Source organism: Neomonachus schauinslandi, chromosome 16 (genome assembly GCF_002201575.2).
Source record: "Neomonachus schauinslandi chromosome 16, ASM220157v2, whole genome shotgun sequence".
Classification (NCBI taxonomy): Eukaryota; Metazoa; Chordata; class Mammalia; order Carnivora; family Phocidae; genus Neomonachus; species Neomonachus schauinslandi.
Genome location: NC_058418.1, coordinates 40,297,431 through 40,311,501, shown reverse-complemented (window position 1 = coordinate 40,311,501; position 14,071 = coordinate 40,297,431). Strand labels below are relative to the sequence as shown.

The 14,071-nt window shown below is 52.4% G+C and overlaps 1 protein-coding gene across 5 annotated transcripts in view; it reads left to right on the top strand.

The window, feature by feature from the left end:
* The first annotated feature begins 1,102 nt into the window (after nt 1–1,102).
* TK2 (thymidine kinase 2) overlaps nt 1,103–14,071 on the top strand; it is a 31,685-nt gene continuing 18,716 nt past the window's right edge. Inside the window, exons 1-6 of one of the 5 annotated variants that reach the window (XM_044922219.1) lie at nt 1,103–1,253; nt 2,182–2,213; nt 5,344–5,415; nt 8,776–8,829; nt 9,792–9,881; nt 11,803–11,876. In XM_044922219.1, coding sequence (XP_044778154.1) covers nt 1,139–1,253; nt 2,182–2,213; nt 5,344–5,415; nt 8,776–8,829; nt 9,792–9,881; nt 11,803–11,876 — 437 coding nt within the window. In that variant the 5' untranslated portion in view covers nt 1,103–1,138. Of the gene's footprint in view, nt 1,254–2,175; nt 2,214–4,425; nt 4,460–5,343; nt 5,416–8,775; nt 8,830–9,791; nt 9,882–11,802; nt 11,877–14,071 lie in introns of those variants that run through there. The other 4 variants (XM_021705771.1, XM_044922221.1, XM_044922220.1 and 1 more) reach the window with 4 other exon arrangements.

The following is a 14,071-nucleotide window of genomic DNA, read 5'->3' as shown; positions in this document are numbered from 1 at the left end:
TGGGCCTGTTGAATTACATATACCCATCTACCTCACACCTGGGCTGAATTTTTGCTACCTGACTATGGATGAGATTTACAGGCTTCCTTCCCACCCCCAGTTGTCTGTTCAGTTGGAATATTAGTTGTGCCTTTGTTAAAAGATAAACTGAGGTATATTAAACATTTTAAGAGTTTGAGCAAAAATTGATTTGATTTGGGCAGCATCCAATCTAGCAGATACGGCTCTCCAAGGAGCCGTACAAAATGAAAAACTTTCATAGGCAAAAGGAAGCAGGAACAAGGAAATTACACTGGCAAAGAAGCTGGGTGTTTGTGGCAAGGTTACTTTGCTTTAGGGGATGGCAGGAGTCTATCAAGCAGATTTTACTTAACTATTGTTGATCAGGCTATTCCTGATGGACTGGCCTGTTTGCATTTCTGGGAGAGCCAAAACAATTAAGTCTTGGTTTGGTGGGGTGGGGCTTAAATAAGCAACTCCATTTTGGGCCCTTGTCTGTGTTTTTTTTCTGTGTGTTTTTTGTTTTGTTTTTGTTGTTGTTTTAACCCTTTCTTGAGGCATCTAGTACATTTACAGTCTAGACCTGGAAATGTCAAAGTTCAGAGGAAAGAGTGCAGGCTGTGAGGCAAGATAGATGGCTTGAATTCCAGCTTCACCTCTTAATGAATGCTTCTGATCATTTTAAACAAGTTACCTAAATTTCGGAGGATTCGCTCATAATCAGCTAGGATTATGGGAGTGACAATATCTACTTGCAGCATTGTTGGGAAGAATAAATGACACCCTAAGTGTGTGCCAGGTGCCTGGTTAGAACACCTGCTCAATTAAGTAATCTCCAATAATTAATTAACCAACCAGTTGCGGGTATTGTTGGCCATCCATCCCCCAAGCTTTGCCAAGTCGGGGGTTCATTCCGCCAGCGTCCCGTTAGCGGGAAGATTTCCTGGCTGCAACCGGCTCAGCCCGGGCCTTGAATTGCTTACCCTCTCGGGAGAGACGGTGAAATGCGACAGGGTCTCTTTAAGAGAGCGGCCCCAGCCGGCGCCCCGGCGGCCGGCGCGGGGTTGGAGGCGGTGCGCTGAGCTCGCGCTGACCTGCGTAGGAAGGAAGCCGGGCCGTCGGATCCGCCCGCGGTGTTATGCTGCTGCGACCGCTGCGGAGCTGGGCCGCCCGGGCGCTGCGGCGCGAGGGGCCTGGGAGCCCCGGCCCGGGCCGAGGGACGCGGGGGGTGCAGCGCCGGGCCTGGCCTCGCGGTAACGCGTCTTTCTGTTCCATCTCTGGCGGCCGGCGCCTGGCGCTCAGCGGCCGCCGGTCTCACTCCCCGCCCTCCGGCCTGAACCCGAAACTACTCCTAGGCGCCGGGATTTTGTCCCGGCGACTGCGGGGCCGCGGAGGGGCAAGGGCGGTCATTGTCAGCTGCCCCGGACGCCAGCGGGCCGCGAGCGGGTGGGGCCGTGGGGATCCTTCTAGAGAGGAGAAAGACCCTCCCACCCCCCGCGAGCGGGGGCTGCTCCCGTCCGGGTCCCGCTCTAAGTCCGATTCTCATGGCCTTGGGGGAGACAGAGGCCCCGGAGCAGCAGTTAACCAGTCCCCAACGGGTGGTGGGTGCTTTAGTCGCGGATCCTTCCTGCTCCCACTGGGAGTGGAGACCCCCTGTCAGAAACCGTAATAGCTAAGTTACAGCGTTCTTTGGCCGCGAGCTGTTGGGTGGCACCTCAGAACCACCTTTGTGGTGGGTGGGCCGAGGGTGTCAGCCCTGGGCCGAAACCCATGCCCGCCTACCACTATGCCATGGGGTCCCAGTGGAGGCTGCCCAGTGTTTTAACTTGCTGGATCCATATGTGAGGGTCATAAATATGAAATGTGTGGAAAATGGAAAGTGTGATATACTAAGCGGGGGGGGGGGGGGGGGGGGGGGGGTGAGCTGAGCACAGTTGGGGCCCAGAGGTGCCACCCCGACCCAGGCAGCAGCTGCACAGTGTCACATGGAGGTAGACAGCAGTGGTGGGTCTGCCTCCATCCACCCGTGGAGGGACTCTGATGTCACTGGAAGATATTTTTAGGCCAGGGAGTAAGCATAAACATTACTGTTTTTGTGGTGGCTTCCAAAATTACGACAAAGAAGAGTGAATTACTTAAAACTGACTTTAAAAATTGATTTCATTTCTTTTGTAGATAAAGACGGAGAAAATGAAAAAGAGAAAAAATCAGTGGTAAGTCCCTCTTTTTATGCGCACTCCCCAGTGTGGGATTATATATATATATGTGTGTGTGTATATATATATATATATAAAGTGGGAGGATTATATATAGAGAGGGGGGAAGAGCTGAGGGGAGTGAGGGCATACGTGCACATAGTAAAAAACAAAAATATAAGAGGATCTTCAGGGATGAGGAAGTCTGTCTCCACCGCTGGGCCTCAGACCCCCTTCCCAGAGGCCACCTGTTACCAGGTTCTGGTATGTCCTTATCAAGAGTCTACACAGCTAGGAGCACACATGTATTCAAAGCCTTTAGGTCGATTTAGACTGTCAGCTTGATGAATGATTACAGAAGGATTTGAAAAATGCTCATCTGTGTGGGGAAGGTTGGTTTCACCTTGGGTTAGTGGGTGGCAGCCTGGCTGTGAGGGAAGGTCTGCTGACTGCCTCCTCTGCCCTCCAGTGCCGACACTAGTGGGTGCGTGGGGGTATTTGAGAGAATCCATGGGGGTCCACAGACATGGGTTCAACCAGAGTAGCGACTTTGAGATGTCAGCCGTGGGGTGGGACTGGGGCTGGTGTGAGGTTGAAGGCCAAAGAGGGCCAAACTGGACATGTTCATGGAAATGTGGGAGCCCTTAGCCGGCCGTAGTGGGGAGCAACATTTTGGTCACCAACAATCCAGAGGCTCAGTTCCTTGAGGGAGCTAGAAGTCGGTAGTTTCTGTGGCTCAGGGGAGTGGTTTGGCGGGCGGTGGCAGGAATACCTTGGCTGGGGTCTGCAGAGGGCAGAAAGGTGGGCAAGCCCCCTGGGATATTCAGGGTGCTAGAGAGGGCCTGGGAAGGAATAAAGTCACATGGAGAGGATTGGCGATTGTAACACTTGAGCCTTATGAAAGTGTGTTGGAAATGAGAGGTGTGGTGGGCGCTGACGATAGGCACTGCAGAAGGAAAAGGGGTATTATGTTGAGCTGGTTGGGAATTGATGCATTATTGTGCTGTTAATTATCGAGCTAGCACTGATGGGAGCCGGGCCTATCCTGGGTGCTTTTAGGCACACGGTAGGTCTGTTAGAAGTGGTATGGAGCGTGCATTTAGGCCCAGGGCTATTCTTAAGCATTCAAATCCTTTGAGTTCCTGGGGACCAAACAGCCCCTGTCATTAATGAGTCCCTGGTCTGATAGGGGAGACGGCAATAAATAGGACCGTGGTGGACCCAGAACAGCAGTGATTCTGGGGGCTGTGAGTAGGGGGCAGGGCCTGCAGAGGACAGTGCCTGAGGGGAGCCTTGGGGAGCTTTGAAGCCTCCTGGGAGATCAAGGGAAAGGCAAGGCAGGAGTGTTGGAGCAGAGGGAGCTACAAATATGAGTCATAGAAGGAAGAGAGCCTGCAGGCCCGAGGCTCGGGCTGGTCCCCAGAGAGCTGGTGAGGAGGGACCGGAGACAGGTCCCAACACCCGGAGCCACTGAAAGACTTGACCGGATGTGATCTGGTTTGCCTCTCGGGAAGAGATGGTGGTGGTGAACCACAGGTGGGGTTGAGGGGCACTGCTGGGCCAGACTGGAAGGCACAGAGGCCACTGGGGAGGCTGCTCCAGCCACGTGGGTTAGAGGCCTTAACTGGGGGCCAGGGGGCCAGGCCAGGTTCTGCAGGTGAGTGGGAAGCAGGGCCTGGAGGAGTTGCTGAGTTGCTGGGTGAGGGCTGGAGACACCCAGGGGGTTGAGGGTAGATGGTGCAGCATTTCCTGAGGACTGGAACAGGAAGAGGATCTGTATGTTGGGGTTGGGAGGTGACGAATTGAAGTACCCGGGGGACGTCACATGGGACAGGATAGTTAGGGAATGTCTGCGCTGAGTTGCAACCAGGAAGTCAGTCACCACCACAGAATAGGAACAGGAACTTCTGGAAGAAGGTCTCATCTAAACAATATCTCCTGCAGTGAATGGGAAAGAAACAAAGTCTATGCAGACGGTTGAGCTCTTCTTCATTTTCTAGGAAGAGAAAAAGTTGTTTCCTTTAAAGAGCAGCAATAAAACATCAAATTCATTAGGGCCCTGATGGGATCTGCCTTTTGTGCCTCCGTTAGGTTCATTTTGCGGTTTTACGTTCTGAAGGAGTGAGCTGGTGGGCACCTGGAATCGGAGGGGGGCCTGGCATCTGTTGGAAGTGTGATTGTCTGGTCTTCTGGATACCCCTTAGGATCAAGGCAGGAGGGAACCTTCGCAGCTGACTGGCAGAGTTTATAGTGGGGGGAGCAAGGTGAGATGGCCCACTGTGACCCTGTGTTTTATATGGGGTGTGAGTGAGGCTTCCCTGGGGTCATGAAAAGAGTCTGCCAGACCTACGTGTGATTCCATCTCTTTCCTTGGCCAGGCTCGGTGCCTTGGGCAAGTCATCTACATGGCCCACATTTCTGTGGGTGCCTCCAGTCTGGGTTTAAAGGTCACTGTGCCCTCATGGCTGTGAGCCTGCTCTCCCAGTGCGGTTAGTGTGAGCAGAGTGTGGATTCAAACTGTCCTCTCTGCTTTATTCCCTCCTACAAGCCTCATTTTTCTCTTCTTTGAAAGTGTTGGGACCCACTACTTAGCTGGCAAGGTTGAATGTGGTCCTGGTATACGTTACCCATGTTATGGCCTGGCCTGCAGCAAGGTGCTCCACTAAGTCCTCTCCTGTCTGAATACTTTCCAGTCCATGTTTTTCTGTGTAAAGTAGTGAGTGAGGTACTACGGAACATACACATGCTTCCCAGCCCCGAAGCCTTAGGCTCTGGTTAAGGAGGCAGGACACTTGGGCCTAAAATCTAATAGTCTGAGGGGTGGAGCTAGGGAAGGGCAGAGTTGGGTGGGCAGTGGCAAGCTGTGTGTGGTCTAGGAGACGACATAAGGGAGGGTCTGTCCTGGAGGGCCTGTCCTGGAGGGCAGTGGCTCAGTGGCCATCAGTGGTGGGCCTGGAGCTGAGAATTGTTTGTTACTGCTCACGGTGGGACCTTGGAAATTTCCTGTGGTGGGAATTTTGTGTGCACATTGAAGTCTTGGACTGAATCGTTTATGCTGTTCACCTGAGCCCTCCCCTAGAAATTCTTCCCTGGGATACTCCCCTAGCTGCTTGATTTTTGGTTCTCATGGGCATTTGTCTTTTGTTAGATCTGTGTTGAGGGCAACATTGCAAGCGGGAAGACGACGTGCCTGGAGTTCTTCAACACAACAGGCATTGAGGTACGGCCTCCACACGGGGTTCGAGGGGGTGTCAAAGCTCGATGGAGTGACTTACAGAGGGTGTAGACCAGCCATATCCCATAGAAATAAAATGCGAGCTACATATATAGTGTGAAATTTCTAACAGTTTTGCTCAAAAACAAACAAACCAAAAAGAATATTTAATTTGACATAGTATATTCTAAATGTTATCATGTCAACATGTCATCACTATAAAAATCATCCATGAGCTATTTTGCATTCTGTTTTTCATACCAAGTCTTTGACATCTGGAATGTAGTTTATACTTACAGTATATCTCAATTTGGACTAGTCACATTTGAAGTTTGTAAGAGCTACATGTGACTCATGGCCACTGTGTTAGACCGTGCAGATATAGACTTCCCTGAGGTCTGGTTTAGAGGGCTCTACAGACATGTTGAGAGTGGCTAGACTATTACAGTGTTACATCTGAGATACTTGTGTCTAAGCTGGGGGATGTTACCATGGGTAGCCAGTTAACATAATCTCTAGTTTATTTACAGCCCAGTCACTCAGAATAACCTCACAGATATTTGAGAAGTGCCTCTGCACTAAGACCCTGACTCTTCTTCCTGGAATAGTTTCGTGGTGTAATTTTTTCTGTTTCTGTCTCTTTTTTGTTACTCTAGATCCTACAGTTTTCATATGTTTAGAAGTATTTTCTTTCCTTCTTTCCCTTCCTGCTTTTTACTTCTATTAAACATATATATGGTTTGAGGGGCGCCTGGGTGGCTCAGTCGGTTAAGCATCCAACTCTTGATTTCGGCTCAGGTCCTGATCTCAGGGTCCTGGGATTGAGCCCCGAGTGGCTCCTTGCTTAGCATGGAGTCTGCTTGTCCCTCTCCCTCTGCTTCTCCTCTCTCTTTCAATCTCTCTCTCAAATAAATAAATAAAATCTTTAAAAAAGGTATACACATGGTTTGATTAAAAGAATAAATGTTCTGTAGCCCTAGTCTCGCTTGTGCAGAAAAGAGTTCGCAGGCCCAAGCTGCTGTCTTCAGAGTGGCTTGTGTGCAAGGTCAGCCCTTGGCTGGCGTGTGGGAACTTAGATTTTAGGAGAGTTCCACCATTTCCTAACTGATAGAGATGGCTCTCTGTGCCTGTACTGTTTGTGCAAACAATATGGTTTATTCTGGACGCCTGCTTTCTTTCTGGGAGTCTGGAATTTTTATATGTGGTGGCCAGAGACTGCCTACATGGCTGACTCTGACAAAAACCCTGAACTGCTGGGCTCAGGCCACCTTCCCCGGTAGACGCCACCTCCCGTGTTGTCACAGCTTGCTGCTGGGGGAGTTCAGTGCTTCCGGTGTGACTCCCCTGGAAGAGGCCCCTTGGAACCTTGTGCCTGGTCTCCCCGCAGACTTTGCTCTGTGCACTCCTTTTTTTTTGCCGACTTTGTTTTGTATCCTCTCCCTGTAACAAATCTTAGCTGTGAATATCCCTCTAGGCTGTGTCCTGTGCGTCCTTCTGGTGAGTCATCCCACCTGGGAAGGCGGGGGACTTAGGGACTCCTGATATGCCTGTCCTGAGTGGTGGCACTCTATATGGCACTTTAGGGGCACTTATGTTCTCTGAGACCTGAGAACATAAGTGCCCCTAAAGTGCCATATAGAGTGCCACCTAAGTGGCACATAAGTGCCCCTAAATCACAACAAGAGTCAGCACCTAGTGAGGGTAATACTGTATGCCAGGCAGTATGTTGAGGATTCCTTCTGTTGTCTAATTGATTGTGCCCTTATGAGAGTCGTCTCTGTGAGGTAGGTACAGTTATTACCTCGGTGGCAGAGCAGGAAATGGGCTTAGTGAGGGAAATGAATGGCCAGGGTCTGGCTGCTGCTATGGGGTGGAGCCAGACCCCAGACCCGGCTGGCTGGCCCCGGGGGACCACACCCTTGTTTGGTTCTTCTGTAATACGGAGAGCTTTGTTGGCTTTCGGAAGACCTCACTTAGCCTTTGGATCTCAGCTCAGCGCTCTTTGACCTCCCCAGCTAGGTTACCCTTCTTGGTGTAGATTCTTCTGGTCCCTCTGTAACCTTGTTTTATACTACTTCTCAGGGCTTAAAAATATGTGATTTCTGTGATGATCTGATTAAGGTCTGCTTCTCTCAGTGAGTTTTTTGTTTTTAGATTTCTTTATTTTAGAGAGAGTTGGAGAGAGCATGTGTGGGCACGTGAGTAGGGGGAGGGGCAGAGGGAGAGAGAGAGAGAGAGCGCACGCATCTTGAGTAGACTCCCTGCTGAGCACGCAGCCCTATGTGGGGCTCAATTCCAGGACCCTGGGATCGTGACCTGAGCCGAAACCAAGAGTCGGACGCTCAACTGATTGAGCCACCCAGGCGCCCCAAGTTTAAAGTTCCATAAAAGCAGGGACCGAGGTGGTTTGGCTCTTGCCGAGCATGGCGGCTGGCACAGTGAGTTCTCATTAAGTGTTGCCTGATCGTGCCTCAGCTGGGCGCAGGTCAAGGCTGCCTGTGCCCAGCCTCTCGTGGCCTGGGCGGGGCAACACATGCTACTTGGGACAGGAATAGAGTGCTGAAGACCCAGAAAGAAAGGGCATTTGGGAGGGACAGGGAATGATTCACAGAGGAAGGGATATTTGAGCTGGAGTTTGAAGGATGTGTAGGAGTTTTCCATGCCATGGAAGTTGATGTGAAATGAGGTGACATGAACATACTGGGCAGAAGGAACAGTATGAGCAAAGGCACAGAGGTGTGGAAGGTGGGGGGAGGTTACTTTTCATGGGTCCCACGCATTGCTTTCCTTTGGTCTTCTGTGACCTATAGACCCTGCTCACATGCACTTTCAGGTCCCCAGATGGATCCAGGTACTCTCAAAATCTTGGCCCCAAGAGCCCCATTTAAATCTTTTCCAGCACATACCTGTACCCCAGAGAGGCTCTGGCACAGTTTAGGAAGTGAACTAATGCAACGTAACTCTTAGCTGTCAGCATGCCCAATGCAGAGACCAGGGGGAGCCAATTGCTGGGGTCATGGGAGAGCCCCCAAGCGGGGAAGCTGGCTGGAAGTGCCTCAGGTAGCTTCCCTCTTGCCTTTTCTCCTCCCGTCTGCTCAGCCCCACATGGGGACAGTCAGGGCTGGGATGGCACACACGGAGGAGAGATGGAGAGAACTGCCTTGCCCTCAGGGAGCTCCTGAGGCAGCCGGAAATGTGGCATGTGTGCAGTCTTGCATGCAGGGATGGACACCGTTCTGAGGTCACTGTGGGAAAGCCATGTCTGGGTGGAGTTGGGGCTTCGCAGAGAGGGTTGCCCAGCTCTTTTGGTCCACTCTGGGGACCGGCATCCTGAGGGCAGACCTCTGATGTTTTCTTTTCTTGCAGGTGTTACAGGAGCCAGTGTCCAAGTGGAGAAATGTCCGCGGTCATAATCCTCTGGTGGGTGTGTCGTCTCCTGCATGCACAGCCAGCTTCCGCCTAAGTGCGGGGAGTGGTGGTGCTGCTCTTCCCTGGGCCGGAGAAGAGGGAGGGGACGCGTGGAAAACGGCAGCATATTCATGTTCTGAGGTCAAGGGTCTCTGAGGCGGGCGCTGGAATTTCATTCGTTAGCACCGAGAGAAAAAAACAAAAGCAAAAATGTGGAAAAGAGCAGAATTTAAGATTATTAGCAAGAGGAATATGGAACACGGACTGTTTTATATGTACAGGCAAGAGAAAATGATGGGCATGGGGCTGCTCTTTTGGATAAGATAGTTGGGGAAGGCATTTCTGCTCAGGTGACATTGGAGCACAGACTTCAACATAGGGAGGGAGTGAGCAGTGCAGGGAACGGAGCAAGAATGTTCTGTTAGAAGGCACAGCGAATGAAAGGCCCTGAGGTGGGGTCATGCTTGGGTGTTTGGGGGAACACTCAGGAGGCTCCTGTGGTTGGAAGCACATTGAGTCAGAGGAAGGATGGTAGGAGACAAGAGAAGATGCAAGTCATTTTCTAGGGCCCTGTGGGCCCGGGTAAGGGCTTTGGATTTCACTCTGGCTGCAACGGGAAGCCACTGGAAGGTTCTGAGTAGAGGAGCAACAAGAGCTGATTGAGGTTTCTCAGGCGCACGTTGACTGCTAGGTGGAGAAGTGACTACAGGGAGCTCCCCAACACTTGTTAAGTGACCAAGTGAGTGTTCCCTGGGGACTTTATATAGGCTCCTGTCACAGCTGTTACTTGGTTGTCCTGTCACTGCCCCAGTGCCTGTCCACTCTGTCCTCAGGGCCCCGTGACCATGTTGGGTTCATTCCTGGCCCCACCACAGCCCCCGGTGGGTTTCACGAGAACCCATCAGTGACTGAAGAGACCAGAGTCCTATCGCTAGAGCTCTTTGAGGTAAAATGCTGCGTTCTCCCTTGTGCAGGGTCTGATGTACCGCGATGCCTGTCGATGGGGCCTCACGCTGCAGACATACGTGCAGCTCACCATGCTGGACCACCACACTCGTCCTCAGGTATGTTTCAGATGCTTGGCTTCAGCCTTCTGAAAGTGTTCTTTACGTGGGGGCTATATGATTGCCAGGAAGGGAAACCTCACAAGGAAGCTGCTCGGGACCTTGAGCGCTGCTCAGCATTCTCTGTGTCTGGGGCCAAGGTTTCCTGTTCCTGCAGCTCTCCCAGGTCCAGCCTCCAGCGACCCCACCCAGCAACCTCAGCTAGCCACAGAGTTGCTAGGCAGGCCACAGTGAGCCCGAGTCTTCACGACCTGACTACTTCTGGGCTCAACGTTACTTACCTCAGTTCTTCTCCGAGTGTGCCTGGACCTGGAGCAGCAGGGAACTTGTTAGAAATGCACATTTTCGGGCCCCATCTCGGACCTGCCGAACCAGAAATTCTGGAGATGAGGCCCAGCAGGCTGTTTTATCACGCTCTCCAGGTGATTTTAAGGCATGCTTTGTTTTTTTGCATGTTTGAGAACCACTGATCTAACCTTCACAAGATCTGGCTCTTGGTTCAAATTCTTGGGAGAAAGAATTGGACTGGCTCGGCTTGGGTCCTGTGCCTAGCCCTGGGCCAGTCGGGTGTTGAGACAGATCACAGGGCACAAACATGCTGCTTAGACCCCTTCCATCAGGCCTATGAACAGGGGCAGAGTCTCTTACAAAACAGGCTGGCTAAGAAGAGCCTGATTGGCCTGATTGTGGTTCAAAATTGAAAGCACAACCCAAAAGGCCAGCTTTGGGTGCTCTCCATGAAGGAGATGGGAGATCCCTACAGCCGGTGATGTTGCCACAGCCGCTCCTCTGGATGGTTCGATCCAGGGCTGGGCGGTTGTGACGATAGCTATCATTCTACAAATCTGCATCTTTTAAAAATGGAAAGATAGGAGCAGAACCATATGCATTTCTGTCTCCCCAAGTATCTGTCTAAATGATACAGGTCAGAGCATCCGAGGTTGGCACTTTCCCCCTTTGCCCATCCTGCTTCCCCTGAGCAGGCACTGGATTGCAAATCTAAATTGTATCTAATAGATCTGAATATGAGGGGACATACATGTGTTTCTGTGTTTAGAGAAACGTACCATGAAGGACGCAGAGAGAGAAAGAGATGGACAGACAAGGAAAGAGGAGCGGAAGGAGAGATGGATGAGTGGGGGGCTAGCAACAGATGGGCAGCAGAGAGTCCTAAGTAAGGAGAGGATGGAAAAAATGGAAAGGAAGATGGACGGACAGATAAACGCAAGGAGAGAGAGTCAGGAAATTCCTGGGTTATGGCTTCGAAGGTGCCCGTGATTTGCCGGTCCAGGTGCCATGGGTGCTGTGGGCCAGCCTGAGAGAGAGCATGGTGTGCCTGGTTGGGCAGAGTCCTTCCCAGTTTCCAAAGGGCTGCAGTGGTCCCCAGCTGGCCCTTTGAGGAGGCACCAAGGTCTCACATCTTTGCGGTGTTCCAGAGAGCCAGGCCTTAGTCGCTGAGGGCAGAGTTCCCAAATGTCAGCCGCACCCCAGCCCTCTCGGGGCTCTGTCTCCGGCATACAGATCCCTGTGCTTAAGCAAGTGCACACTGCTTAGCTCCATGATTACCACACTTTTCACTTGACAACACTCTGCTGGACAGCAGTTGGCAGTTTTTCTAGCCCTTCCCCAAATCGATAATCCAGTTGAGCCTCACCTCTCCTCCGAAAGAGGCTGCTGCTGACGAGCGGCAGCCCCTGCATCGCTGCACTGCCACTGAGCTTCGGGGTGTGGGGAGGGGCCCGGACCGAGGGCGGAGCACAGCTGAGCCCCATGTCGGACCCCCACTGTTGCTCTGGTGCCTGCCTCCCTCTCCCACAGCTTTTCTGTTCTTGTGTTAGGTGTAGACCGCAGGCAGGGGGAGCCACAGACGTCTTTCAAGCCTTCCTGACCTGAGTCAGTGAATCCCTTTGTTTTCTTTTAGACATCTCCCGTGCGGTTGATGGAGCGGTCGATTCACAGCGCAAGATATATTTTTGTAGAAAATCTATATAGAAGGTACCGTGGTTTGCACGCTTGCTAATTTATGAAACCATTCATTTTGTGGAAATGAAATCGGAACTTGTTTATTCGTGTGATGGCTGTTGAGTTCCTGCTCTGTTGTATCTGTTAGCCCCTGGCCACAGTAACCCTCTGTAACAGCCAGCCAGATACCCTCAGCGGCAGACAGTTTTCCCGCAGCGACTGCTCAGGTGTCAAGGGTGGTGGGCCAGGTGGCTCTGCTGACCTTGGGGGCCGGGCTCCGTGGTATGTCTGGAGGTTGGCTGGTCTAGGATGGCTCCAGCAGGGCTGACCGCGGTGACTCATCTCTCTCTTCTTGCCTCTCCTCCTCCTCTGGGACCAGCAGGCTAGCCTGGACACTTCTCATGGTGACGACAGAGAGCAGAGGCACCAGCAGGAACGCATGAGCACTGTTCAGGCCTCAGCTTCACATTTGCTAACATCCCATTGGCCGACCCCAGGTTGAGAGGTTGGGAGGGCCCCTGTGGGTCACGTGGCAACGTGGGAGGATGTGGGGCCGGGTGAAGACCCAGAGACACAGAGCATTCAGTCTAGAACATCTTGCGCAGTGTTTGTTATAATTTCACTCCAGACTGTCTTCTGCCTTCATGCGAGTGGACTCTGTCATGTAGGCACAGTTAGGGGACTTCTGGTGGCGCACCGTGCCGAGGCCTCAGAGGCTTGGGACCCTCCCGATGTCTGTGCTCAGTGGACTGCTGATTTTAGGGGTCTTGGGGAGCTGGGCTACAGGCTGCGGTCTGAAGCGTGGCCGCCTTCCACGCCCCTCCCTCCTCGGGAGCTGTGTGCCTGATCACCCTCTCCTTGCCAGCCCCCACATCACTGCTTCTTCCCACCTTGAGCTCCCTCACCGAGAGGTCCTGACGTCAGGTTTATCCTGACATCCGCCTGCCACTCTCTACATGCCGGCTCCCTGCTCGCTCTTGTCTGTAGCTGTCCTCAGTGTCGCCTCTCCCAGGCCTCCCGGCCACCCTGTCTAGATGGGTCAGACCTCTTTGTCAGTTTTAATTACTTCTTCCTGTTGCCTTTTTTCATAGTATTTAAGACAACTTTAAAGTAAGTTGAACCCAATGAAATTATTAACATTTGACCAATTTTGACCTACAAGAATGGCAGTTACACGTGGTTCAACTTAGTCTATTTTTATTTGTTCAACTGTCTATCGTGTGTCGTCCCCTCCCACCCCCCAGCTGGGCCATAAACTCCTTGAGGACAGGAGGACCGGCCACGTCAGGTGTACTTGCCTAGCACGGACCCAGCCTGGGGCCGGTACCTGGGCCATATCATTAGCTGTTGCTGGGCGATGGGACTTGGGGCTGCTCTTGGGTCCAGTTGGACATGTTCCCCAGGCTCTGGCCCCAGCTGCTTCACGCCCCTTCCTTCGAGGGGGCCACTAAAAAGGTTGCTTCCTTTGGTCCTGAGCTGCCATGGATCATGCCCATTGCTGTGTGGCCCCAAAACGAGAGCCTCTGCTTGCATCCATTCTGAGCATTAGACTAATGCCATGGGGTCAGGAGCAGCCGGGGCAAGTCTTGACCGTAGCTTTGTCCTCCGACCTTCCAGCAGGAGTGGGCCTGATGCTAGAGCCCTGTCCAGTCTGCGCCCCTCCCCTGCCCTGTCTGGGATTTCAGTGAGGCCGAGGTGTCCACCTCAGGTGTACCTAGCCCTTCACCCTCCTTTGCTCCCTGCTCATCAGTGCCTCCTCCAGAGGGAGGGACAGGCAGAGGAAGGAAGAGAAAGAACAAAGGAGCCCCACCGGTGTTTGTTTATTGCTCTGATGAAGGCATCATAGCCTGACTCGTGGACCCTGGGCGGCAGGGTGGGACTTCCTGTGCCCTTTGCCTAGCGAGGTTGGCTGTCTTGTAGTTGCCGTCAGCTTGGCGGGTTCTGTGTGGCAGCCAGTGGCTCCTTTTGAAGAGGATAACCTGGAATGGAATGACCAGAGGCCCAGAGGAGAGAGTGAAGTGCTGAGTTCGGGGAACCTGGGTCCCCTCCTGGCTCTGGAATTTGCTGTCTTTGTGAGCACGGCCAAGTTCCTAAAGCTCCCCAAGCCCTTCTCATCTCTAAGTCCTGTCATCCATCTCTGGAGAGCCTATGGAACAGTTGCCTAGTTTAGGGTTTGTGACCCTTATGCAGGTCCTTGCCTACCCTGCTCTTCACGAAATTCGCCAGTT